The sequence below is a fragment of the Megalobrama amblycephala genome, linkage group LG8, assembly GCF_018812025.1.
Source record: "Megalobrama amblycephala isolate DHTTF-2021 linkage group LG8, ASM1881202v1, whole genome shotgun sequence".
Lineage (NCBI taxonomy): Eukaryota > Metazoa > Chordata > Actinopteri > Cypriniformes > Xenocyprididae > Megalobrama > Megalobrama amblycephala.
In genome coordinates, this window is record NC_063051.1 from 24,103,760 (window position 1) to 24,131,104 (window position 27,345).

General features: G+C 36.9%; 1 protein-coding gene across 18 annotated transcripts in view; it reads left to right on the forward strand.

Moving 5' to 3' along the window:
• LOC125274089 (KICSTOR complex protein SZT2-like) overlaps positions 1–27,345 on the forward strand; it is a 111,675-nt gene that overhangs the window by 2,786 nt on the left and 81,544 nt on the right. For 10 of the 18 annotated variants that reach the window (XM_048200157.1, XM_048200162.1, XM_048200168.1 and 7 more), the window contains exons 3-31: positions 864–1,037; positions 1,117–1,287; positions 1,377–1,499; positions 2,294–2,453; positions 2,714–2,820; positions 3,627–3,864; positions 6,245–6,415; positions 7,355–7,586; positions 7,710–7,839; positions 8,279–8,424; positions 8,844–8,996; positions 9,068–9,182; positions 9,301–9,506; positions 10,382–10,618; positions 10,731–10,809; positions 10,900–10,988; positions 11,771–11,939; positions 14,346–14,460; positions 14,548–14,673; positions 14,802–15,002; positions 16,251–16,348; positions 18,012–18,150; positions 18,490–18,768; positions 19,264–19,471; positions 21,473–21,577; positions 25,882–26,009; positions 26,233–26,497; positions 26,586–26,757; positions 26,848–26,940. In XM_048200157.1, coding sequence (XP_048056114.1) covers positions 864–1,037; positions 1,117–1,287; positions 1,377–1,499; positions 2,294–2,453; positions 2,714–2,820; positions 3,627–3,864; positions 6,245–6,415; positions 7,355–7,586; positions 7,710–7,839; positions 8,279–8,424; positions 8,844–8,996; positions 9,068–9,182; positions 9,301–9,506; positions 10,382–10,618; positions 10,731–10,809; positions 10,900–10,988; positions 11,771–11,939; positions 14,346–14,460; positions 14,548–14,673; positions 14,802–15,002; positions 16,251–16,348; positions 18,012–18,150; positions 18,490–18,768; positions 19,264–19,471; positions 21,473–21,577; positions 25,882–26,009; positions 26,233–26,497; positions 26,586–26,757; positions 26,848–26,940 — 4,629 coding nt within the window. The remainder of the gene's footprint in view (positions 1–863; positions 1,038–1,116; positions 1,288–1,376; positions 1,500–2,293; positions 2,454–2,713; positions 2,821–3,626; positions 3,865–6,244; positions 6,416–7,354; positions 7,587–7,709; positions 7,840–8,278; positions 8,425–8,843; positions 8,997–9,067; positions 9,183–9,300; positions 9,507–10,381; positions 10,619–10,730; positions 10,810–10,899; positions 10,989–11,770; positions 11,940–14,345; positions 14,461–14,547; positions 14,674–14,801; positions 15,003–16,250; positions 16,349–18,011; positions 18,151–18,489; positions 18,769–19,263; positions 19,472–21,472; positions 21,578–25,881; positions 26,010–26,232; positions 26,498–26,585; positions 26,758–26,847; positions 26,941–27,345) is intronic. The other 8 variants (XM_048200167.1, XM_048200171.1, XM_048200161.1 and 5 more) reach the window with 5 other exon arrangements.

Here is a 27,345-nt window from a genome sequence, read left to right on the forward strand (position 1 = left end):
CAAACTAATTCCGAATCAAATGTAAACATCCAAATAAATACTTACGCGATTAGACATGTTGCATGATGAACACATTGTAAAGATTCATTTTGAGGGTTATATTAGCTGTGTGAACTTTGTTTATGCACTGTTTAAGGCAGTCGCAAGCTCGGGGGCAGGGAGCGTGAGCACTTAAAGGGGCTGCAGCCTAAATCGGCTCATATTTAATGATGCCCCAAAATAGGCAGTTAAAAAAATGAATAAAAAAAAATCTATGGGGTATTTTGAGCTGAAACTTCACAGACACATTCAGGGGACACCTTAGACTTATATTACATCTTTTAAAAAGACATTCTACGGCACCTTTAACGTCCTGTTGAGTAAAAGTAAAAAAATATCTTACTGACCTCAAACTTTTTAACAGTAGTGTGTATTTAATGATGGCAAATGAAATCCCACGAAGTCATTAAATGAAATGAACACTTATTTTGCACAATATATACTAGCTGATAACAATAACCTCAAAATGATCAAATATCAGTCAATTCATCTTACTTTAATATATTCTATTTTTATTATCTATAGGCCTATGTCTCAGGCCTTCCTTTGATACCTCGAAAGCCTATATTAGATCAATAGCAATTTTATTGTTCATTTATTGTGGTGAATCACATCACCCAGGGCAGCGTTTCCCAAAAGCATCGTAAGCTTAAGTTGATCGTAGCTCCATTTGTGGCAATCAACTTAGGCATACAGTGCTTTTGGGAAACGCTACCCAGATCAGTTCAGATCTTCATGGATCACATGACATTGTATCCCAATATATCTTGTGAGAATCTCTCTGTTTGTCTGTCTCTGGTCATGTTTGTGTTGTGTCTGCTCAGCTGAAGTCAGAGAATGAGCTGGATGTTTTGAGCGTCCTCCCGAAAGGATGGCAGCCCGATTCTCCTCCCTCGTCCTGCTCGTGTCTGCTGGTTCCCTCCACGCGTGTGACCTTCCTGGCTCGCAGGTACCGCTTCATCATCGAGCTGGACCTGAGCCCATCCACCGGGATCGTGGTAAGAGATTGCCACCGTCACATTCAGTGACTTGTTTAATTCTTTGAAGAGTGCAATGTCATGTGTTGCTTGTCTTCAGGATGACAGCACAGGAGAGATGATCTTTGATGAAGTCTTCCATGCTCTGTCTCGGTGCTTGATTGGTCTGGCAAAACCCTTTAAAGTCCCAGGAACTGATCACGTGTTCCAGCCAGAGATCTTCATCACTATTCTGGCATATTCCTCCATCATTGGCCTTAGTTCTCATCAGGTCTGGATCGCAGGTCATTGTGAATCTATAACTGCACATTAGTAGAATGCTGTTTCTGACTGGTTATATGCCATGATTCTGCCTATCAGGTGTTGGTTCAGGGCTGTCAGCTGGACTGTATGGATTTGGAGCAGTTCTTGCATCAGATCTATCAGCAGCTGAGAGCCGTAGAGAGCAGCATCGCTGAAGTCCTGCAGCAGCAGCACAATCAGGCAAGAGTGCTTGTGGTTTTATACAGGCATACAAAAAGCCATAAGCAGCAAGAGGCCACATTGCAGTGCATTACAGCAATTTTACTGAAGTTAAATTTGATAAAACTTAGCATTAAAATGACTGTAATGCACAGCCAAGTGGCTTTTTGCTTTTGTAAAATGGCAGCAACAGCAATATGATAAAAGACACCAATGTTCAGTGTGCTACTTTTATTTATTTTTTTAAATTAATACATGTTTTCATTAAGGATGCATTAAATTAATCAAATGTGACAGTAAAGACATTTATAATGTTACAAAATATTTCTATTTCAAATAAATTCTGTTCTTTTGAACTTTCTATTCATCAAAGAATCCTGAAAAATAAAAATGTATCACAGTTTCCACATAAATATGAAGCAGCAAAACTGTTACCAACATTGATAATAATCAGAAATGTTTCTTGAGCAGCAAATCAGCATATTAGAATGATTTCTGAAGGATCATGTGACACTGAAGACTGGAGTAATGAAGCTAAAAATTAAAATCAGAGGAATAAATTACATTTTACAATATATTCACATAGAAAACAGTTCTTTTAAATTATAATAATATTTCACAATAGTTTTTATTGTATCTTTGATCAAATAAATGCAGTCTTGGTGAACATAAGACACTTCTTTCAAAAATATTAAACAATCTTACCGACCTCAAACTTTTGAACTGTAGTGTTTGTTTGAAATAAGATTCGAATTTGTTACATTAGACACTTTATGTCTAATGTCTAAAACATTTTCTGTCTATATGTTCTTCAGTTCAGTGGATCTGTTTATCAGTCCTTCTCCAATGACGCTGTAGAGGAACCGTTTCAGAGGAAGCCGGGGGTTTCAATGGTGACGGCAGATGTCGGGCTGGTCAGCATGGTGAGGCAGGGGATTCTGGCGCTGCAACTTCTGCCTCCAAACTCTGGTGCAGGTCAGTGTCTCTATGCATCCTGTGTCCCACCTGATGATGAAATCCAGTGAGCATCACATTTACAAACCAGTTATTTTACTTTATTTTACTTTATTTTTTATTAGTGCACCCAGAAATAGTATTACTTATACTATGATTGGTTTTAAAGAAGAACTAATTACTAAATTTACCAGAGTTTGCAATGTTTAACCCATGTGCATGAATGTGCCTGAATGGTTATGAATAAAGTACAGTTAATCATCTTTTGTGTTGTCCCGCAGGTATAATAATTATCACAGATGGAGTGACGAGCGTTCCTGATGTAGCTGTGTGTGAAACTCTGCTGAACCAGCTGAGAAGTGGAACCATCGCCTGTTCCTTTGTTCAAGTACTGCTCAGATCCATTTTGACATGTTCATGTTCATTCTGACTGCCACAAACATATTAATGCTCTTTACACTACCATTCAAAAAGGTCTGTATGATTTTTTTTTTTAAATTTCTGAAAGAAGTCTCTTCTGCTCACTAGGGCTGCAATTATTTGATCAATAAATACAGGAAAAAAACAGTAATATTGAGAAATATTATTACAATTTAAAATAATTGTTAATAATCTAATAATAAATAATCTAATATGCTGATTTGCTGCTCAAACATTTATTTGAGTTAAATATAGCAGCATTTATTTGAAATAGAAATATTTTGTAATATTATAAATGACTTTACTGTCACTTTTAATCAATTTATTGTGTCCTTGCTGAATAAAAGTATTAATTTCTTTAAAGGGGTCATGAACTGCTTTTTTTCCCTTTTTTTTTTTAAAGAGGCAAAAGAGGCAATGATGTAGAAGTAGGCATTGATCTTCTTCTGCAGAGGTGGTCTTTCATCGCACTATGACATAATAATGTGACAAAATCCGAAATTAGTCGTTTTCTGAGCTTGGTTTCAATAAAAGCTGTTTTTGGACTAACAAGGAAGTTCTGAGTTTTGAAACTTACAGGATGTTTTTATAGTACAATGACCTCTTATATGTCAAAATATCAAGGAAAATTTGATTTCTCAATTCATGACCCCTTTAAAAAAATCAAACTGACCCCAAACTTTTGACAGGTAGTGTAAATGCAGTGTTTCCTTTTTGACTGTGTAACTGTTATAAAACATAACATTCTCTTTTGTTCTAATGTGTTTTCCTCAGGTGGGCGGCGCATACTCTTACGACTGTAGTTTTGGCTACATCCCCAACGTGGAGCTGATGAAGTTCATCTCCATGGCAACCTTTGGCTCCTATCTGTCCATGTGTCCAGAATCTGACTTGACAGGCGACGAGATGAACGCTTACCACCGCTCCTTCCTCACATACTCCTTCCTGAGGACCGGAGAGTCCATGAACCCAGAGTACTACTGCTGTAAGCACAACTCAGGGTTAAGAGAAGGTCCTGAGTATTTCATTGTTTTAACATTTCAAACTATCCATGGTTTTTCTTGGAAAAATGTGCCTGTTGTAGCTTTAAAATAATAAAGATACAACAGTAGTAGCCAAAAGTGATGTACGGCCTAAGAAAATTGACATCTTCACCCATTATTTACATTTTTATTAATGTGTTAAAGATTTTGTAAGCTTATTGTGTAGTTGTGCTTGGAGTCAATTGTTTTATTTTTGATAACGCAATGAAATTCTGATGGCAATTTTTGGCCAGGCTGTCATACAAAGAAATTATGCAAAAACAAGAGAGAACCAAGGAAATATTTATAACTGGTTATGTTGTAGTTAATGTTTGCTTTTTCATGTGAGCTTTTTTTTTTTTTTTTTTTTGTATAGTAAAATAAAACATGCAGCTGTAGTTTTGGCCAAATAGTTTTGTCAGATAAATACCTTAACCAAGTTTACCATTTTGTTCTTCCCTCATATTTAAAATATTTTCCTCATATTTTGATGGTTTATTCGAACTTGTAGGGTCATTAAAAACAAATATCCCCTCCGGACATCACTTTTGACCAATACTGTACAGGCAATTTCATATTTTGATAAGTAATGCAATGACATTCAGACATTTTAAGTGATGTGTTGTTTTAGTATCATTTATATTATTATAGTATTTATTAATGTTTTGAAGTAGCTTTTATTTTTATGTTGCAATTATATTACATTATTTCCATTACTTTCATTATAATTTAAATATTTTTATGTGGTTTTGTCATTTGTATTATTTTTTTTATATTTCTATATATTTGTAATTAATTTTTATTTTTGAATTTTTAAAATTGAATTTTAACTGTTGTAGTTTTAGTAATTTTAGTACTTAAAATTATATAAAAAAAATCAACATATTTATTTCAGTCTAATGTTGGTCTAAGTTTTGCACATAATATTTACATTTTTTTTGTTTCAGCTTTTTTCAATTACTGAGAACAATTTTTAATAGTTTTAGTTAACAGTACCAACACTGAGAGTGACTAAAGTATCTAAATACTTTATTTGGGACTGAATGTTTAAAACAGGGATTACACGGTTTCTGTTTCATTAGACAAAATGAGATCTGAGGACTGCAGAGAAGGATGGAAAGCATTCAAAGATGTTTGAGCGCTTGAATATTTCTAAGAGAGGATTGCTCTGTCCACTTAAAACACTCTGTTAATTCACCACACATCAGACAGCAAAGCTCTCGGCATCTCAACTCTGTCTTTGCACTTTCAGTTCTGCCTCATAACCAAACAAAATTCATGTCACATTAGAGGTGATTTCATAAGTGCTCATGAGATTAGTTAGTTCAGATGTCATATGATTTTCAGTGGGTCATCTGCTTTTTTCTTTTTGTACTGTTTGAAGTTGCTGAGTCATTCGTGAAATGAAGCATCTGACTGCATGGAACCGCACTTGATTTTACTTTCACTTCTAAAACTTCTAGACACCCCTAAGATTTGATTGGCTGGTATACATACATTGCCGTTAAAAAGTTTAGGATCAGTAAGATTTTTTTAATTTAATTTTTAAAAGAAGTCTCTTCTGCTCACCAAGGCTGCATTTATTTGATCCAAAATACAGTAAAAACTGCAATATTGTGAAATATTATTACAATTTAAAATAACTGTTTTCTATTTGAATATATTGTAAAATGTAATTTATTCCTGTGATCAAAGCTGAATTTTCAGCATCAATACTCCAGTCTTCAGTGTCACATGATCCTTTAGAAATCATTCAGATATGCCGATTTGCTGCTCAAGAAACATTTTTGATTATTATCAATGTTAAAAACAGTTATGTAATTTTTTTCAGGATTTTTTTTTAATGAATAGAAAGTTCAAAAGAACAGCGTTTAGCTGAAATATAAGTCTTCTGTAACATAAATGTCTTTACTGTCACTTTTGATCAATTTAATGCATCCTTGCTGAATGAAGGTATTAATTTCTTTCCAAAAAGAAATAATTCTATATTACTGACCCCAAACTTTGAATGGTATCGTATAATGTTACAAAACTAATGTTGCTTTCTATTTTAGATAAATGCTTTTAAGAGACTTCTTTCAAAAACAAAAAAAAAACCTTAACAATCCCAAATACCCAATACCAAACTTTTGAATGACTCTGTGTGTGTGTGTGTGTGTGTGTGTGTGTGTGTGTGTGTGTGTGTATATATATATATATATATATATATATATATATATATATATATATATATATATATATATATATATATATATATATATATATATATATATATATATATATATATATATATACACACACACACTCATTTGTTTTTATCAATGTAAACAGCACTGTAATGACTGATCTGTGTCGTCCATGTGTTTCTAGTCTCCCAGCACAGACTTTTTAATGAACACCTGGTGTCAGCCAGTGGAAACCCCGCCTTAGTGATGCGCAGGAAGAAACACACCGAGAAGGAAGTGCATGCTGATTTGATCAGTGTGCTGTCTATCAGACTGAGAGAGGGATACACCATCCGAGAGATTAACATCACTAAAGGTACTTTAACTGCATTAGGTGTGGTATTGAATGTTGAAATATGCTTGTATAATGATCTTATGCAAATTATATGTGAAGTTAAGATTAAATAAAAAATCCAGTTTATACAATGCCCAGCTTAACCCAGTTTATTGTTCATTGAGTACTATTAGTATACCATTCATGGATTTATCTCCCCCAAAAGTGTAAACATTGAGCCTCCCAGTCACCATCTAAACATTGAGAGTGGTTCGCTCAGATCTCTTTCCAGCTCAAACTATAGCGTGAGTTTGAGGCATGGCTTCTGTAGCAGGTGGAGCCAGAGGGTGTTTAACCGCTGTGGGACCATGACTGACACGTTACATGTGAAAAGAAATTGATCTTCATTTATAGAAGTGCAAGACAAAATTCGCTGCATTTAGACCCACAAAGTTTAAACAGGTCATGAACACGTCAAAGCCACCTGGCATTGCAATGCTATGCAGCGTGCTTCAATGTGCTTCAATGGACATTTCATTATCATACAGCATCATCATGCACTCGTTCAGAAAGACAAATGTACCAGTTTAAAATATTCACTCAGCCTCAAACAGTTTACTCAGCCTCAAAAAATGCTCCCGGTGCAGATACGTTGGATAGGTTATACTATTTAGTTGCTTACTCATGACACATAGCAACACAGCTAAAAATATTCCTAAAATGTTGCACCTTTTTATTGAAAGTAGCCTACTTTTACCTGTTGAGACGTGGCTTCACAGGCACCCAAAGGAGCTGTGTTTGTGATGTTTGAGTTGGGGGAGATGCTACACGTGAAAGGGGCGTTTGAAAATATGTTTTATTTGTATAATTCTGCTAGGTGCCACTACTGTCACAGAAATGGCATACTTCACCTTTAATGCTGCCTTGAAAGAGGTAATTGGAATTTCTAAATAACTATGTAATCATCTGTCTCTCTATAAGGAGGAAGTCAGCTGGAGGTGAAGCTGGTCCTCCTTTGGAAGCATAACATGCGCATCGAGTACCTTGCTGTGGCGTCCTGGCCCCTGGATCCAATCAAACGCACCACCTGGGTGGAGGTGACGATGGAGGGCAGTTATGACATCCTCCATGACATCAGCTGCACCATGCGGAAACCAATCACAAGCCCCTACCGGACGTCTGTCATCCGTCGCTTCTGGAACACTCTGCAGAGGTTTTAAACACTGGGTTATGTCTTAACTTGAACATCAATTGCAGAAGAAGGATTTTATACACTTTGCTGTCAGTTTTAGTTTGATGTCGTAAAGTAAAGCTGTATGTCATTTCTTCTCAACAGCATAAATCAGACAGACCAGATGTTGGTGCACTTGCAGTCCTTTAATTCCATCCCAGAACATTACACCATCCCCGAAAGCACGAAGAATGGTGTTCCTCTTTTTTACATCCCACCTGGATCCACCACACCAGTGAGTTAGCACAAAACTAAAGAGTGCAAACAATTGGGTTCAGCAAGATTTTTTTAACAAATCAATACTTTTATTCAGAAAGGATGCCTTAAATTTATCAATAGTGTCAGTAAAGACATTTAAAATGTTACAGAAGAGTTCTGTTTCAAATAAATGCTTTTGAACTTTCTGTACATCAAATAATCATGACAAAAATGTTTCACATTTCCACATAAATATGAAGCAGCACAACTGTTTTCAACATTGATAATCATCAAAAATGTTTCTTGAGCAGCAAATCAGCATATTAGAATGATTTCTGAAGGATCATGTGACACTGATATCTCCTTTTATACGGATTTGTTTTCTTTGACCGGCACCTCGGATGGTTTGCGTTTGCTTAAGTGCTTTATTAAGGAACTGATATTAACATGCTAACCTCAATCCTGTTCTCCATCAGGTCCTCTCCCTCCAGCACAGTGGCTCTAAAGACTCCAGCCAATCGCAGTTTGCCTCCTACTGGAAGCCCATCCTGTCCATGGACGCTAACTTCTGGCAGCGCTGGCTGCACATGCATCGCATTGCTATCATTCTGGAACATGACATGTGAGTGAGCACAGCCTGGACTGGTCAGCAGTCAATATAGTTTAGTCCTGCTAGTGTTGGGAAAGCTGACCACACACTGCAAGATAACTGGGCCGATTCTCTCCCCTTCCGACAATCTTACTCCAAAAGATTTAACTTGAGTTGGTATAAAAAAGAGTCTTGGTTTGGAAATACCGCTCCATATAAAAAGTCTACAGTCAACATGAAGTCAAAACTGACCTTATTTTCATACTACCCATCTACATTGTTAACAATTCATTGGTGCATGTTAGTCAGAAGTGAAATGGCTGATTCCTTTTTAGCTGACACCAAGTTGAGTTGGTGTAAACAGAGAGAGACTTGGTTTGGAGAACAGTTATTGCTCCACATAAAAAGTCAGTGTTCAATAAATCCCTTTTGCTTTATGTCTCCCTGTTCAGCCCAGTCCCAAAGCATGTGCACAATGCTGGCAGTAATGGTCGATTCAGTACCGTCCAGTGTCGGATCTCTCACTCTGCCCTCACCTCGCTGCTCAGGGACTGGAGCAGTTTCGTCCTGGTGGAGGGATACTCATACGTCAAACTTATTTACAGGTACATACACGGTTCATTTGCCAGATTTACAGAGCAGTTCAGCAGTGTTTTAACGAGCACTATTCCCACAGTGCCTCTGAGTTGCCACCCGTATCCTTCTATCTGGTGCGTCTGATCTCTAAAGCTCCCTGCATGGTGCTGCGATTGGGCTTCCCAATAGGAACTCTTGCACACACCAGGAACAAGGTGAGGCTAGTGTTTCACACTAGAGTTCAGTTCATTTGATGTGAAAGCTGCTTTCAGAACAGCACAGCAAGGATCCACATAAGAGAATGACTGTTTGTCACTCTGACTCTGTTTGTAGATTCTGGATGAACTTCGAGAGCAGATCCTGCGGCTGCGGTTCCCTCATCGAGTCCAGAATAAGGAGGCCACGCCAAAGACCAAGCGGAAGATTCTGGGTAACGCGTCACCTTCCAAGTCTCCACCTCTTCCTGTGCCCAAACCGGCGCTGTCTGACCGGCCGTGTGTGGTGGTGCTCAATAAACCTCTTGAAAAACTACTGATCAGGTCAGTGACGTAAACATAAAACAAGAATGGCTCTCATTACTGTTATGTTAGGTTTTTAGCATGTACAAAAAGTTTTTATAGTGCTACAGTCAACTTGAAGTCAAAACTGACCTTATTTTCTTGTGTTATTGTAATTATCTTGTATTATTGTACTGTATTATTATTTCTTGTATTATTCATTGGTGCTTGTTAGTCCAAAGATAAAAAAAATCCTCCGAAACGGCTTTTCCTTTCAATTCAATTTTACATTTTTTTTTACATTTTTATATTTTAAGTCTTATAGGGACAGTGTTCATGATTAATTACTGATTGATAAACTGGATTAAATTCCAAAGATTCATGCTTTTTTTTTCATTTAATATTCTGTTTTACGCCAAAATGTCACATTATAGAAGTACAATGGTTTGCGAACACTGATTTCATTTAGACTTCAATCAATGTTATTTTATTGTTATTATATATAAATAAATATTGTTATTATATATAAACTATTATAGTATTTATTAATATTATAAATCAACTTTTATTTTGTTTTAATTTTTCATTTTAACTGCAGTTTGTTTTAATAATTTTGTTATACTTTTTGTCATTTTATTAGTTTTTGTTTTTTATATTTTAATTCAGCTTTAAGTATTTTATGTCAGTTTTAGTAATTTTAGTTGAAGTACTTAGTTCTTCAACGTATACTTGTCTTATTTCAGTCAACATTTCTAATTTTAGGTTTTTCATCAAATTTTTATATTGTTTTATTTTAGCTTTATTTCAGTTAACACAATTTTTTATTAATAGTTTAGTTTTAGTTAACAGTTGACTTCAATTAGGGCCCAAATCTGGCCCCTAATCTTGTTCTGACCTCTACTGACGTCCTGCTACAGGTACGAGAAACTTCCGTCAGATTTCCGTACCCCTTTTATCCTAAACATGGAGCCGTTCGCCCAGCCGCCCATCATGGGCGCCCCTCTCAGCATGGCTGCCAGCAGGACGGCGTCCTCCACTGTGGCGTCACTCTCCCGCTACTTCCTGCACCAGCGCTGGGTTTGGGCCGTGCAAAACGGGCCGGGAACCGCTGTATCGCTGCATGCAGTCGCTCATATCCTCTCCATGCTCTCTGAGTGAGTCTGAAATGAAAAATGCAGAAGAGCAGAAATTACCTGTAATAAGCAACTTCGGATAATAGCATTTACAAAATTACTAATTTGTCCCTACTTGACGCTGTTTGCACAGTATCCGTCTGTCTGAAGGCTTCCATTTTGCCGCCAGTGGGGAGGGTATCGTCAACATGGTGACAGAGCTGCCAATGCAGGTGAAAGTATAAACACTCTCTGCTCGTATATGCCAGATTTAGCATTTTGTTAGCAATGCATCTCTAACTTTGAGCCACAACTGTATGCAGAGTCTGCCAGCTGATTTGGATGGAGAAAAACACACCTGCATAGTCCAGTACATCCTATTTCCACCTCATTCCACTTCTACCAAGGACAGGTAACACCTGTGCAAACCAGAGCTTTCTGTTTCTGTTCACTGCTAAATTCTTAACCATGTAAAGCCTGAAATATGAAATCATAGTCAGAAAAATAGTATTTTTAATACTCAGAGTAAAAAACACCACAGTTTTATTCTGATTTGGTGCAGTTGCTGATTGCTTATATGGCTAAAAGATGAATTTGTAATGTAAATCCTTTAGATCTTTATAACAGTATTGAAACTGATTGCATAAAATGCATATATAAATATAAGTCTTTACTCTAATATCTCACAATAATGTCTTAGTAAGATTATGCAATGCAATACAGTGATGACTGAGAGATGAACAAATAAACATTTCCCAAAAGCCACTGATACATTTTAACAACAAAAAAGTCACATGAACCATGACCTGAAGGAGGATGTTTTAAAGTGTGTACAACAGGATTTTCAGCAAAGATTTGATCATCTTGATAATTTAGAGGCCTTAGAAATTTGCATGTCAAATATAATACAGTAGGCTTTATAGGGTTGAATGGCTTCAGCTGAATGTTTCTCATGCTTTAATGGTCTAGAATAGATGTTTGTAAGGTTCAGCGCACATTACAAGACCGAAACCAACTACCCTGCGCACATTTAAATGTTTTTTTATGTTGTTGGTGGCCACTTTACATAGCTAATCACATACTAGGTGCATCAATTACAAGACCAGAAGAGTACAGTTAGTGAATTTTTTGTGGCAGAATAGTCTTGAAGTGGGCATTTGGCTTAACTCTGTCTGTTTTTGCCGTCGTGCCCAGTTTCTCCACAGATGATGACAATGATACTGAAGTGGAGGCCATAGATGTGGACACAGAGCTGAGTTTGGTGACGGAGTGTTGGGTGGAGCCTCAGAGTGGAACTGTCTGCAGCTCATTGGACCAGCAGCGGCACTTTCAGAACCTCACGTACCAGGAGATCCCTCAGGCTGTTAGTAACAAGCAGCACCACATTGTCACTTACACAGGAAATGTCATTGAAAAATAAACTTAGAATAAAATGCTAGAGCTGCACGATTAATCATTAAAAGATCGCAATCTCGATTCAAACACCCACACGATCTTATTCCTAGATGACAACAATTCTTCTGTGTCCATTAAACTTTTGACAAGTAACATCACTGCGAACTTTCAAACCTGTGTTCCTGCTGTCGCTGAACCAGAGAGAGCAGTTGTCATGTATATGTATGAAACAACTTCACAAACTCTTTTTCAAAGAGTCAAAGTCTTTGTCAAAGGTCTTTTCAACCACACAGTATCGATATTTCTGTCTTACAGTAATTCAGAGTATTACAGAAGTAATGGGATAAAAGTTTATAGTTCGGATATAAACACTGATGTCTTAGACTGGGTAAACCCAGCCTGATCTGCCGGCAATTTGATTTCGCCCGGCAACTCAGTCTGGAAACCCGTACATTCATTTCTACTGCTTCTGTTACACTTTTGCAGGAACCAATCACAGATTGGCTTATCCACCTTGCTCGCTATTGGCGGGTTATAACACGATGACGATAGAGAATCGACAGCAAGCAGATCGTGTTCCAAGTGCGATATGATTGTTACACACCGATTGCAAACTCTATCTGATCTACCCGTCTCTCGCACGACCGTCAATCCAATTCCTTTTAACCTCTCGACGATGCTGAATGACTTCTTTAGTTTAGCAAACAAATCGCTTGAGTGGGTGTAAATACCACTCACTTTCATGTTTTTTTTGCACAACCTGCAAAAATCGCTCGATGCCATTGCTGCTTCTGCAAACCGCCGATCAATGCTACAAACCAATACAAACTAAACCTGTCTGGAGTTTTCGCATCGCTCTGCAAAGTACGTCACCCGGATCATTGATCTGACTGGTTGAAGGACTATCCAATTGCGCGAATAATGCTTGTTGATCACGCCTCTTGTACAGTAGAAAATACATACAGACTCCCCAGACCAATGTTCAATTTTAAATTGAGCTTGGTCTGGTGATAGCCAGACAACTGATGTCTATGAAAGCGATCAAAATAGAGCGAATCACCTTTTGAAAGTAACATGGTGCTTCAAACAACGATTATATCGAATACATTGTTACACCAGTAGGTGGCAATAAGTGACTGTTAAAAAATTGTATTTGTCATTGAATCATTTATTCCAGAGATTTGTTCAAAAGCGCTGATGCATCCAGTAATGAAACAAGTGGAGTCTTTATGAGCGAGTCATTGAATCATCAATCAAACCATTTTTTTATTTAAATAATTCATTCTAATTTATTAAACATTTTTAGATAGACTACAGCAATTAATATTTTGTCAGAACTTCTAGTAAATTGCATTATTATTTTATTTAGTTGTCTGTTTAGAATCGTCAGAGAATTGTGATCTCTGTTTGAAACGACAACAACAACAACAACAACTAAAAAATCGTGATTCTCAGTTACTTGTACAGTTGCAGTTGTACAGTTAAAGTTATAAATTCCTAGTAACTTGTACCTATTTTACAAAATTCTGGGACTTGACTGTGATCTATAATGATATTAACTTTACATGAGACAGCGTTTTTTTTGTATCATTGAGATACTGTTATAGTTTTTATTAATATTTTAATTAGTTTTTTTCATATATACTTTTTCACTTTGTTTCAGGTAAATTTTATTATTTTTAATTTTATTATTTTTAAATATGTATATACTCCAATCAACAGTTTTTATTACATTTTATTTCAGCTTTAGTTTTAGATATTTTAGTACATCAAGTTAAACTAAGTGAAAATTTTACTGAAATGAATTTAATCAATTCAGTTACAGTTTATTGTAACTTTTTTTTTTTTTATGGTTTTAGTTTTAGTTACCTATAATTACCACTGACACAAGCCTTCATAAACCGGCACTGACAAAGCTTTTAAGTTCTATAATGTATTTCTGAGTAAAGTTTTCAGTGAATATACAGTAAAATAAGGTGGCAATGGATAGTATAAAGTGACATTTTCACAATCCAATTTTAATACATTTGTAATATTACGGCACTGCTCCACTACAGCGAGAGGGAGATGTTAAGAAGAAAAAGAATAAAAGTGAACAAAATCACAAGCTTTTGAAATGGGCTATTATAATTGCAGCATCAGGTAAACAATACAATGTTACTGTATTTATAATATACATTTATATAAATATAAATGGCCAAGTAGCAGTGATTGTGCCGTAATTTATTATTACAGACATCCATATGAAAAAGAATGACCAAACAAATAAAAAAAATAAAAACATTTCAAGTTGACTATTAAAGTATTTAGGCATTTTTACTGAGAACTTGCAGGGCCAGTGGTTACAAATTGTTTTTTTTTTTCTCCATTTCAGATTTTTCCACGTGATCTGTCGTGCATGACCACAATGATCACTTTTGAATACCTCATTCAACTGTGTCAGAATAAGGAGCAGGTGTGCCCTCTCAACAGTGTCAAAGATGCTCCAGGTACAAACGCCCACCATCACCCATTTCCTGCACACAGTCACAATCAGTTTGCATGCAAAATGTGATGTGATGTGGTAATTCTTATAGGCGAGGTCCCCCCCGCTGCTGCTGCTGCTGATGACTGCATACACACTGTGCCTTTCCAGTTTGACCTGATGAAACTCTTGCCCAAGTGCCAGCAAATAGAGCTCTTCTTCTACACCTTTAGCCGAGGTACAACTTGATCATCCGTCCACCTTGACCCTCGTCCTGTCCTTTCTTAGATTCATATTTCTTTATTCAACCATCAAATCAGGGCCTTGTGTCGCTGCATTTCTGTTGACCTTTAACCTCTGCTACAGAAGGGCAAGTGGACGCATCCTGTAGCACCTCCTCTCTGCCCAACGACCTCCTCCTCAGCCTCTTCCACGGCTCTCTGCAGAATGAGCTCAGTGATCGAGAGATCCCATTGACTGATGAGGATCATGTGGCGTTCATGCATCACATACTGGAGCGGGAAAGAGATGGTCATGTGGCTCCATTCTCACTACCTGTCATTAAAGGTGATTTGACTATTTTTTTAAAAGCTAAAATGTCTATGGTACTCATGCAGGAAAATACAAATTACACAACCAGTTCAAAAGTGTGGGGTAAGATTTTTTGGTACATTTTACAATAAGGTTCATTTGTAAACATTAGTTAACTACATTAAATGACATGAACTAAATGCTTCTAAAGCATTTTTTAATCTTAGTTAATTTTAACTTCAACATTTACTAATGCATTATTGAAATCAAAAGTTGTATCTGTTAATATTATTAGATAATGGACCTGAACTAACAGGAACTAACAATAAACAGTTGTTAATTAACATTAACAAAGATTAATAATTAGTTTAACATATGTATTGCTCATTGTTAGTTAATGTTAGTTAATGCATTAACTAACATTAACTAATGGACCTTTTTTTTATTGATTAAAAAAAGAAAAAGAAATGAATACTTTTATCCAGCAAGGATGCATTTAAAATGATAGTCATTCATATCAGCATATTTGAATCATTTCTGAAGGATCATGTGACACTGAAGACTGTAATAATGCTTCTGAAAAATCAGCTTTGATCACAGGAATAAATTACATTTATTCCTATATTGTAATTCCATAAATTACAACATATTCAAATAGAAAACAGCTATTTTAAATTGCAATTAATATTTCACTGTTTTTACTGTATTTTTGATCAAATAACTGCAGATTTAGTAAGCATAAGAGAATTTTTTTCAAAAACATTAAAAAATCTTACCAACCCCAAACTTTTGAACAGTAGTGTATACTCCATTATTAGTGGTTAACCTCCATGATTTAGGAAGGTTAGTGCTCCGAATCATAACAGAACTAGCATGAACCCAAGAAAACCCAGCTTCGTGCCTAACAACGCCCCGTAGCTGTTCTAAATTCACTGTAAACCATGGCTTCTTGGGGCTTGTTGCTTTAGTTAGTCCTAATAATATTCAACCCAGAACATTTCTTTAATTTCTGGTAAGGCAGAACACACAACAGACGATGGTTTGTTGCTTTCATTTACTCTTGCTAAAGTGTTTGATAAATTTAATAGCATCGTGATCAGTGAAGGAGAAACAAAATGTTAAATTAAGTAGATGATTAAAAAAACAGCGTAATTGAAAGACTTCATGCTAATGGATGCCAGACATCCCAAATGAAGCTTTAAGTTTTTCATTAGCAATTAGTAGTGACATAAGAAGATATCCGTGTTATTAAGTTTATTTGTGTGTGTGCGTGTGTATGTTCAGAAGAGAGCTTGAAGACTCCGGAGAGGCAGGACACAGTTCTTTCTTTCCACACTATTGGAAGCAGTAAAGAGGTGACGGGGTCCTCCAGCACACTACAGGTACTTCATCTCATATTACATCTCCACAGTTCAAATGCTCATCCACTCATAAACTATCTACTTATGTACTCAACCGTGTAGTGTATGAATGTTATAAGGTTATTTTGTCATTCAACTACATAATTAAAGCTGCGACTGTTGAGTGCATTAAGTGTCCAACATTCCACACTTCATTTTTTTGGTTAATTAAGTGCATCATTTTTGGAATTTTCAGCGTGAGCACACTACTCACGCTATTTATACTACAAAACGGCATAGAATAGTGCAAAGTACGCAAAGTGGGGCACACCTGCTGTCTTTGGCTAGTAATTCATATGGAGTACCTTGACAGTTGGCTAAAAACATTATCAAGAACGTAGTGCATGGTTTAAACACAATTTTAAGAAAGATAATGGTCCTTTCCCAAATGGAACCCTAATCTCTCGCGATCTTCTTCCGATTCCACATTTTCGTGATGTAATACCACCTTGACTGTCGGGTAGAAGTCTGCTGCGGAGCTTGCAGGCTTGCAGGCTCGGTAAAAGTGCGCATCGAGGGCGCATGTCGGACACAAAGGGGTGCTCGCGAGCCAGTCTGACCCTCACTGTTGAAGCTGTTCATGTTTTTTACCACAGTGGAAATTTTAACATCAATTTGAATTTGGAATTGAAACTAGTGTTGCTTGCACCATGACTTTACTATTTGAGCTACGGATGCATGTTTGTCTGTCACTAATAAGTAAGGGAAAACTGCAAAACATTGCAAAGTAAATTTTCATAGCTGGTTAGAAATATTTAGAATTTTTCTATATAATAATATGGTAACACTTTACAATAAGATTCATTTGTTAACATTAGTTAATGTATTAACTAACATGAACTAACCATGAGCAATACATTTGTTACTGTATTTGTTAATGTTAGTTAATAAAAATCCAGCTGTTCATAGTTTGTTAGTTCAAAGTGCATTAACTAATGTTAACAAATACAACTCTTGATTTTAATAATGTATTAGTAAATGTTGAAATTAACATTAACAAAGATTAATAAATGCTGTAGAAGTGCAGTTCATATTTATGTTAACTATTGTAGTTAACTAATGTTAACTAAATGAACCTTATTGTAAAAAATATTAAAAAAATAATTATATAATTTGTTTCAGTTTGCTTTCCATTTTGGACCCCTCTCATGATAGTGACCTGTACAAACCCTTTAAAAATGCTTAAAATGATGTCAGATGGGTCAGAATGAGGCTTTAACAGATTTACCATCTCTCACTTCAGCATCAGAGTTAGATTACTTGTGTTATGTAAGTGTAACATGTAAACTACATTTCAAAAGTTTGGGGTCAGTCAAACTACCTTTCAAAAGTTTGGGGTCAAGATTGTTTTTTTTAATGTTGAAAACAGTTGTGCTGCTTAATGTTTTTGTGGAAACTGGTATATTTTTTTCAGGATTCTTTGATGAATAGAAAATTCAAAAGAACAGCATTTTGAAAATTATAAATGTTACAAAAGATTTTTAATGGTTTTGTTGTCACTTTTGATCAATTTAATGGATCTTTGCTGAATAAAAGTTCTTACAGACCCCAAACCTTTACAGACCCCAAACCTTTGAACAGTAGTGTACTTATCTCTCTGTTGTTGGCAGAGTTGTTACAGTGTGTGTTTCTTTGTTCCTGGCAGAGTTTCAGCAATGCAGATCTTGTAGATGATGAGCCAGCTGGCCTGGAGCAAGACGGCTTATCTCCTCACTGGAAATGTTACGCCAAATACATCAGCCATCAGCAGATCCTGCTCACTTTCCTGCCAGCTACATTTACAGGTGCATCATCTGTCAATGCCACACCAATTAGAATTCAGCAGTCTTTTATGCTTGCACACATCATGAGATTAATGTTATTTTACTGCTTTTTATTTAGCCACATACATTCTTGGCTGAAAACAAGAAACATGCCCACAGTTTAACCCATCAGTGTTTGACCAAACTAATATTACTAATATTACTTATATATATATATATATATATATATATATATATATATATATATATATATATATATATATATATATATATATATATATAATATAATATATATATATATATATATATATATATATATATATATATATATATAAAATTGAAGCTTTGTTTTGACCGCAGATGTGCACCTTTTGATGTCTTCTGGGCTGGAAACTGAACCTCCAATCAACAGCAGCCTCCTGGAAGAGGAGGAGACCTGTAGTCATGGCAACAGCCAAACACAGGCAGACTCCATCAGCATTTCTGCCAATGGTCCACAGGTTGCTGCTGATGTTGGTTCTGGTCAACATGGAGAAGATATCAGGGGCCACTCTGCATCCAGAGAGGGGTCCACAGTTGAACCAGAAGCAGTATTGGAGACGTCTACAGAACAAACCAACATGAATACAAGCGATGCAGGTATGGGATTCAAATTCAATTACATTTTTCCAGACAGGGTTTGACACGGCAAATTTGCAGAAATTACAGAAACTAAAACCAAACAAGGGAGGTTCGAGGAATTTCAAATCAGGGTTTTTATAGTTAACTAAAACTAAAACAGTAAAACAACATTTACTTTCATGTTAACGGAAATAAAATACAATATAAATAACTTAAACTTAAAGTGATTGTTCACCCAAAAATTATCCCATGATTTACTCACTCTCAAGCCATCCTAGGTGTAAATGACTGTCTTCTTTCAGACAAACACAGTCGGTTTTATGTTTTAAAATATCTGGGCTCTTCCAAGCTTTATTAGAAATCTAAAATGAGAATTTTTAAAGAGAAATGTCGGAGGATTTCGATATAAGAGAAGAGGATCTTGAGTTTGTTGCCCAGCCCTATTTGTTTAAACCACGGGAGGTTTTAACATGGCTGGGAGAGATGTTTATGTCTCTGTCCTGTAACTTTTAGCTTCAGAAGAGAAGGATGGCGTGCAGTTTATGGAGCCCCAAAAGCGAGACTGTCACATCACATTCAGCAGACAGGTGTCTCAGCAGAGCGGCACTGACGCCGCACGACCCCGTTGCCCCATCTACATCTACAACTGCTCACTGGACTCCCTCAAAGAACAGCTGGTCCATCCACGGTCAGGACGGAAGCCCAGAGACGTCTTCTTCAGGTACTGAGACACATGTCCACATGAAAGCTACTGTGCCTACCTTGAAGGTCTCTGGTCATCAGCTCTGTTCCAAACCCTATAGAGCGGCCTACTGTCGACCTAAACAGCTACTTTCTAAGGCAGCATCTGAAATAGGAACTCAAAAGTGACTGAACTTAAATGCTCTTCATTAGCAATAAACACTGCATGCTCTGAATAAAAGCATCAATAACATCCTTAAAGGCAGAATATGTAAGATTTTTGGATTAAAATAACTAAAACCCGCTAGAACAGTGTTAATATTTTGTACTTGCATTATCCCAGATGTTTCCAAGAATGTTTAAATCCAGAGAAATAAGAAATTTTAAACAGGACACGAACCATGTCTGTGCATCGCCTATCAGTGACGTCATTCCTGCGTTTCCCTCGAAACCATGGAAATACCAAAGATGCTTTAATATGTATTATTAGATAAGGGAACAACAGTTGGGATACATTTATAGACAGAAAACTAATCATTCTTATATACCTCAAAACGTTTGGTCTTATTGTTTAAATCTTGTTTTCTTGATTTTCCGCGGGTACCATGATCTAGCTTACTGAAGCTTACTGACCCATCCCAATTCTTTTCCACCGGCTGTGAGATGAAAACGACATCTCCCATGATTTCGCGCTCAAACTCTGCGTCATCAAGTTACGCCTTTGTTTTGAATAGGTGACCTCTAGTGGCGAAATTTACATATTGTGCCTTTAATGCACAGATATACTCACAGCAAAATGTGTTTCTCAATAACAAAATAAACACACAACAAAAATGACAAAATGAAAAAAAAAAAAAAAAAAACAGTTAAGAAATCATCTGATTATAGTGATGTACATTGGTTTGCACAAGCTCTGCAATTCGGACCTCCAGTCAAGTCAAGTTTATTTTTATAGCACTTTATACAATAGATTCCCTTAAAGGGGAACTATAATACACCTTTCACAAAATGTAATATAAGGGTGTGTTCACACTTGTAGTTCGGTTCGTTTGGTTCATTTGGTCCGGACCAAAGAAGAAAAAAAAAAAACATTTAGTCCTGGTCCGATTAGCGTTCAGATTGGCAATTTTATCAGCGAACCAAAAGATACCGAACCTAAAAGCATAGGGATACATTCACAACGTGATTGGTCGGATTTTATGACGTATTGCCTATTTTGAGATGGAACTTACCGAACATCCAAAACAATGCTGTGTGCTGAGATAAATGCGCTCGTTGTGTGTGTGTAGCCTGCATGTAATGGTATTTTGTCCAGCTGGGAACTCGTGAAGAGCTTATAAAATGTGTAAAGTAGTCAAAACAGCGGCGGGAATCCATCCGTCACACACACAAACAATCTGCTGCGTGGAGACGCGTCTGATGCCTGTGATGGGCAAACTTGTGACTATGACAAGAAAAACCGACATGAAAAGATGGGTCTTGGTCCACTTCCAAATGAACTCTGGTGTGGTTCTAATGATATATGATCGCAACACGGACCAAAGACATGTAAACGAACCAAAAACAGGAAGACGAGACCCTAAAAAGGACAGAATTCTGTTAATTCTATTAAATTCTGAATTCTGAATTCTATTAAAGTGTCAGTGAGACTTTCAATTAGAATTTCAACTTCAATTTCTACTATAAAGCAGCGCTCCAATGCTCAATGTTTTTACAGAAGAAATAAACCAGAGAAGATTTCCACCTCAAAGAGGGCGGAGCCTTAGGGCCACACCCACCTATTGCGTAATCACTACAAAGGTGTTTACCAGCCAGAGTGAAATTTTCCGGAAAGTTTTCTTTGACAAGCTGTTTCAGACTCCTGAAATGAATTCCAAATGAGCTTAATTTTGGCCTGATTTTGTTCGAATTGATGTCACACAAGTTTGATCTATGATTTCACTTGAAGTATATTGAGACCTTTATCATGTCTAAAAAAATGATGCCTAGGTAGGCAGCTTGCTATGTTTTGGAACAGAGCTGTTGTGTTTGATCATTTCAGAGGGCATCATGTGGTCATCCTAATGTTTTATTGTCTGGTTTCTCTTTGGATGAGAAGAGCTCAAGAGACAGACACCTGGGAGTTCAGTCAGCAGCCCAAATACAGGTAGCCCTGCTTACTGCTTCCTGCTGCTGCCGCCCTATAGCGGGGACGGGGCGGGAGGGTTTTGAGGGGGCCATTTTGGCCCTGTTACACTAAGGATGGTCGTTCTTCCTTTCCCTTTCTCTGGAGGGTTTTTTGCTATTCTAGGAAAGTGACTGCAATGAGGGGATATCAGGCTTCAGAAGACTTGGGTATGGGTATGAGGTCTTAAAATAACAGAAGGAAACCAAACCTTTATCTCTGTATATGCACTACTGCTCATAAGTTTGGGCTCAGTAATTATTATGATTATTATTTTCAAAGAAAGAAATACTTTTATTCAATAAGGATGCATTAAATTGATAAAAAATGACAGTAAAGTCATTTAAAATGCTACAAAAGATTCTATTTAATCAAAGATTCTATTTCATTCGTTCTGTTCATCAAAGAACCCTGAAAAAATGTACCACAAATCAATTATTATCATTATTATAATGTTTCTTGAGCAGCAAATCAATGTTAAAATAATTGTTTTAATGGATCATGTGACACTTATGAAAATTCAGCTTTGCCATCACTGGAATAAATTACATTTGGAAATACACTATATTGGTAAAAGTATTGGGACACCCCTCCAAATCTTTGAATTAAGGTGTTCCAATCACTTCCATGGCCACAGGTGTATAAAATCAAGCACCTAGGCATGCAGACTGCTTCTACAAACATTTGTGGAAGATTGGGTCGCTCTCAGGAGCTCGGTGAATTCAAGTGTGGTACCGTGATAAGTTGCCACCTGTTCAATAAGTCCATTTTTGAAATTTCCTCGTTACTAAATATTCCACGGTCAGCTGTTTATGGTATCATAACAAAGTGGAAGCAATTGGGAACAACAGCAACTCAGCCACAAAGTGGTAGGCCACGTAAAATCACAGAGCGGGGTCAGTGCATGCCGAGGTGCCCAGTGGGCAGAAGTCGCCAACTTTCTGCAGAGTCAATAGCTACAGACCTCCAAACTTTGTGTGGCCTTCAGATTAGCTCAAGAACAGTGCGTAGAGAGCTTCATGGAATGGGTTTCCATGGCCGAGCAGCTGCATCCAGGCCTTACTTCACCAAGTGCAATGCAAAGCGTTGGATGCAGTGGTGTAAAGAATGCTGCCATTGGACTCTAGAGTAGTGAAGACGTGTTCTCTGGAGTGACGAATCACGCTTCTCTGTCTGGCAATCTGATGGACGAGTCTGGGATTGACGGTTGCCAGGAGAATGATACCTGCATTGTGCCAAGTTGGGCTTGGCCCCTTAGTTCCAGTGAAAGGAACTCTTAATGTTTCAGCATACCAAGACATTTTGGACAATTTCATGCTCCCAACTTTGTGGGAACAGTTTGGAGATCGCCCCTTCCTGTTCCAACATGACTGCGCACCAGTGCACAAAGCAAGGTCCATAAAGGCATGGATGAGCGAGTTTGGTGTGGAGGAACTTGACTGGCCTGCACAGAGTCTTGATCTCAACCCGATAGAACACCTTTGGGATGAATTAGAGCAGAGACTGTGAGCCAGGCCTTCTCGCCAACATCAGTGCCTGTCCTCACAAATGCGCTTCTAGAAGAATGGTCAAAAATTCCCATGAACACACTCCTAAACCTTGTGGAAAGCCTTCCCAGAAGAGTTGAAGCTGTTATAGCTGCAAAGGGTGGGCCAACTCTATATTAAACCGTACGGATTAAGAATGGGATGTCTTTAAAGTTCATGTGCACATGAAGGCAGGTGTCCCAAAACTTTTGGCAATATAGTTTATATTCTTATAGAAACACAGTTAAATTCTACGATCTGCAATTTATATTTTTATTGATTCAGGTACATGGTGATTTGGATTGTTCTACATTGTCTAATATGTTTTAAGACCTCATTTCCTGCTGAGGGTTATTTTTTCTGCCTTCTGATGTTCAGTACCAGTCAAAAGTTTGGATGTGTGTGTCTGAATGTCTGTTTCTGACTTTCTAATTACACTTGGAAAAGAAGCAATATGAAAATGCATATCCATCATATGTGTTCCATGTGTTCTTCGTGCATTTTCAATACAGTTTCAAATGTAAGGGAGGTTTCATTATTCTCACTTTTTTTTTTTGCATCCATTTGTGGTTTTTCAGAGTTTTCATGGCTTTAAAATGGTGAAAAGTGATTAGATGTGTCCAAACTTTTGACTGATAGTGTACATACTGAAATTTGGAGGTTAGTTTCCTGCAGGTAGACATTTAGGACATCCCAAGGCATTCAAAATTAGGATGAAATGACTGGAATATAACATTACAATATGTCCTCTTTTTTATGAAATTAGTATTTGTTATCAGTCTTTGTTAACCTGGTATGCTCAACTGATAAACGTCTGTCTTGGTGGTAGTGTCTGAATACTCAGTGCTTCTTTGAACAACACGTTTTAGGGAACATATTATGTTGGTGTCCTCAGCGTCTTGATTCTTTTCCACCTGGCTTTTCCTTTTAATGTATTTTTCCTGCTTTGTTGAACACAAAAAATGGTAAAACCTATGCCGTATATTCTTGGATATTGTTGCTTCATGGCTGTAAAGCTGTTTTGCATGCTCTTAAAGGGTTAGTTCACCCAAAAATGAAAATTCTGTCATTAATTACTCACCCTCATGTTGTTCCAAACTCGTAAGTTCACCTTTACAAATTAGGATATTTTTGATGAAATCCGAGAGCTCTCTGACTCGTCCATAGACTGCAATTTAATTACCACTGTCAAGGTCCAGAAAGGTACTTTAGACATTGTAAAAAATTGTCTATGTGACTGCAGTGGTTCAACTTTAATTTTATGAAGCGACAACAGTGGCGTAACTTTGTTTTAAAAAGTGGGTGGGACCGGAGTGGGGTGGGGGTGCTAATACAATATGTACAATAACAGAAAAAAATAACATTGCAATGTCCAGAAATCATCAATTTAAATGGTACATTGAGTTTAATTTATTAATTTATTAATTCAAGTCATGTTTAAGGTTATAGTTTCATCCTTACATCTACTATAATTCAATATATTGTTAGTCCTGAGATTCTTCACGTCTGTGAATAAATACTTAGATTTGCTTGTTCCTTAATGGTCTGGTGGTAGAACTTTTGTGAAGCGTCAGAGATGTTCTTGGTTCTTTCCCCTTGTATAGTTTTTTTTTTTTTTTCTCAAAGGTGTTTATCAGTGATTGTATATCAAGAGCATGGACAAGTTTGTGTGCATTTTGTTTTGTGATTTCACCGGAACGAATAGATTGTCTCCGCAACTGTGTTATGCGATAGATTGAAGCACTTGCCTGTAGACACGTGGACTATTTTAACAATGTCTTCAGTACCTTTCTTGGCCTTGAATTAAATTGCTGCCTATGGAGGAGTCAGATACCTCTTGGATTTCATCAAAAATATCTTAATTTGTGTTCCGAAGATGAACGAAGGTCTTATGGGTGTGAAATGACATGAGGGTGACAGAATTTTTATTTTTGAGTGAACTAACCCTTTAAAGCTTGTTTGATTCTGCTGCTGACTGGTTTGATATTTTCCACATCCTCTTCAACAGCAAACACAACTAGTATTTACATTTGATCATCGTTTGGACAGTGTAGATAAATGTAATGTCCTATAATAAATAATAATAAATTACCTATTGCACTGGAGAATATAAGTATTACACTCAGAAATACTGATGTATCGGCTGCTAATATTTAAAATTAACACCATCAGCAATCATCCATTTAGAACTGATTTTTAAAAAATAATTAATTAAACATGTTTATTGTGTTTAACAGGGTATATAATCACCTTCTTTCTACATGTAATAATCTGGAAAATAAAGAGCATGTATTTGCTTCTTTGACAAAGAAGAGATGAAAAGAGATGATTGTTGCATGTTTTCTCTGTTTTCTCACGCTATTGCGTTTTCAAGATGGTGTTTCAAAAAAATGTTTATTTATTTTTATTATTTTTATTACATTGTGCTTGACATAATATAGGTCTGACTCAATGTTACTTCGATAATAAACAGCTCTTGTGTCTTTTTTTGTAGGGCTGTAATTGAACTGCGTTTTAAATTTAAATTCATCAGCTAAAAGCAAAATGGTTACCTGATCTCAAAATTTCAAATATGTGACAGAAAGAGCCAGTTTTTCAGAGTGGTGCTTCCCGTATTTGAATTGGGTCTTACTGACTATTCCTGCTGCTTGTCTCTGGTGTTTTAGGTTGGTGTCTGGTGTAGTGTTGTAGAAAATGTGTGGCAGATTGTGGCCTCGTGTTATTTGGTGTGTGTGTTTGTGTGTGTGTCTCTCTTGGCAGGTCAATCTCTCAAGAGCGCAGCAGTGCCTCCTCCTGGACTGAGCTCATGACGCACCCTCACAAACACAAAGAAGTGGCCAACTACTGCAGCCTTCTACAGGAACACTACTACCAGAGCTATGTCAAAGGTCACACACAAATATATGCATATATACATATAGTTAGAATTAGACAAAGTGTGCACATCCAGCAGGCAAAAAGCTCAATGAGGATGCTTAACCACAAAAAAAATGTTTAATTTTCACAAAAATGTTACAATAATCTTCTCTAAATTTTCTTTATGTAAAATGCAATTAGTGTCTTTTTCATGGCAAATGATTTCATCAGCCTTGTGCCTGTGTTGATTGACAGGTGTTTATCGCAGTCTGCAGCAGTCGTACAACGTGAGCTCGCAGGACGTACTGACGGCCATGGACTACTGCGAGGAGTCGCTGCAGGAGATCGACATCACTTCCTTCCTGCAGACCCTGTGCGGACACATACGTGTGTTTCGTGAACGTCATGAGCTGCACGGCTGTGTCAACATAAGCAAGTCCACTAACGGTCCCACCACATTCATCATTGGTGAGGGAGAGGATAATGGAGCTGACAGAGCCACACTGGTATCTTCATCCAGGTATTGACCAGAGAGCAAAGCATTGTGGGACTTGTTGTTAATGCTTTGTTTTCATTTTATCCAGATATTATTTGTATTTTTGTTAAAGTATTGAACTGGAGGATGTGAGCGAAGCTGATTCCAGAGGAAAACTCTCTGTCCCCTCCTCCCCGCTGGACCTGGATGAACCGAGGTCTCCGAAAATCCCAGAATTCCCTCTGTCTCTTCTCCAGTCCCAGCAGAAGTGTGAAGTGTATCCTGATTTGCATAAAATCATACAGGTACGGCAGACACCAAGTGTTGTGAGGGATGTAGAAACAGCATTTTTAAAACTGTATTAACAATATCATGCATTCTGCTCATTTTTGCAGGATAAGTTCATGGAAATTGGTGCTCAGTATTTCAAGACTGTACCGTCCAACCCACATTATTTCTTTTACTGCCTTCCATCTTCCAAAAAAGAGGTGTGCTATTGAAATATTTTAGCATTCTGTTCTTTTCAGTGATTTTGAAAATGCATTTTTATTTTTTGATGAGATAGACACCCAGTCAATACAAATGAACACCTTACTATTGTGTTGCAATAATAAGCACACAGCACACCCAATGTAGTCTTATTCATGAGCAAATGTCTCTAATGAGCGAATAATTAATGAGTTATCGATTTTAATCAGTTCTATCCATCAGAGTGCTTACTTAGGTATGTCGTTTTTTTCTTTTCCATATTTATACAGATTTCTGTGAGTTTGGGTCGCTTGTAACATGCATTTGAAAACACAACCCACATTCTGTAGTTTAACGTTTAAAAGCAAAGAAATTAAGGCAGCCGTAAATATTAGTATTGTAATTGTACTTTTGTAAAATTATTA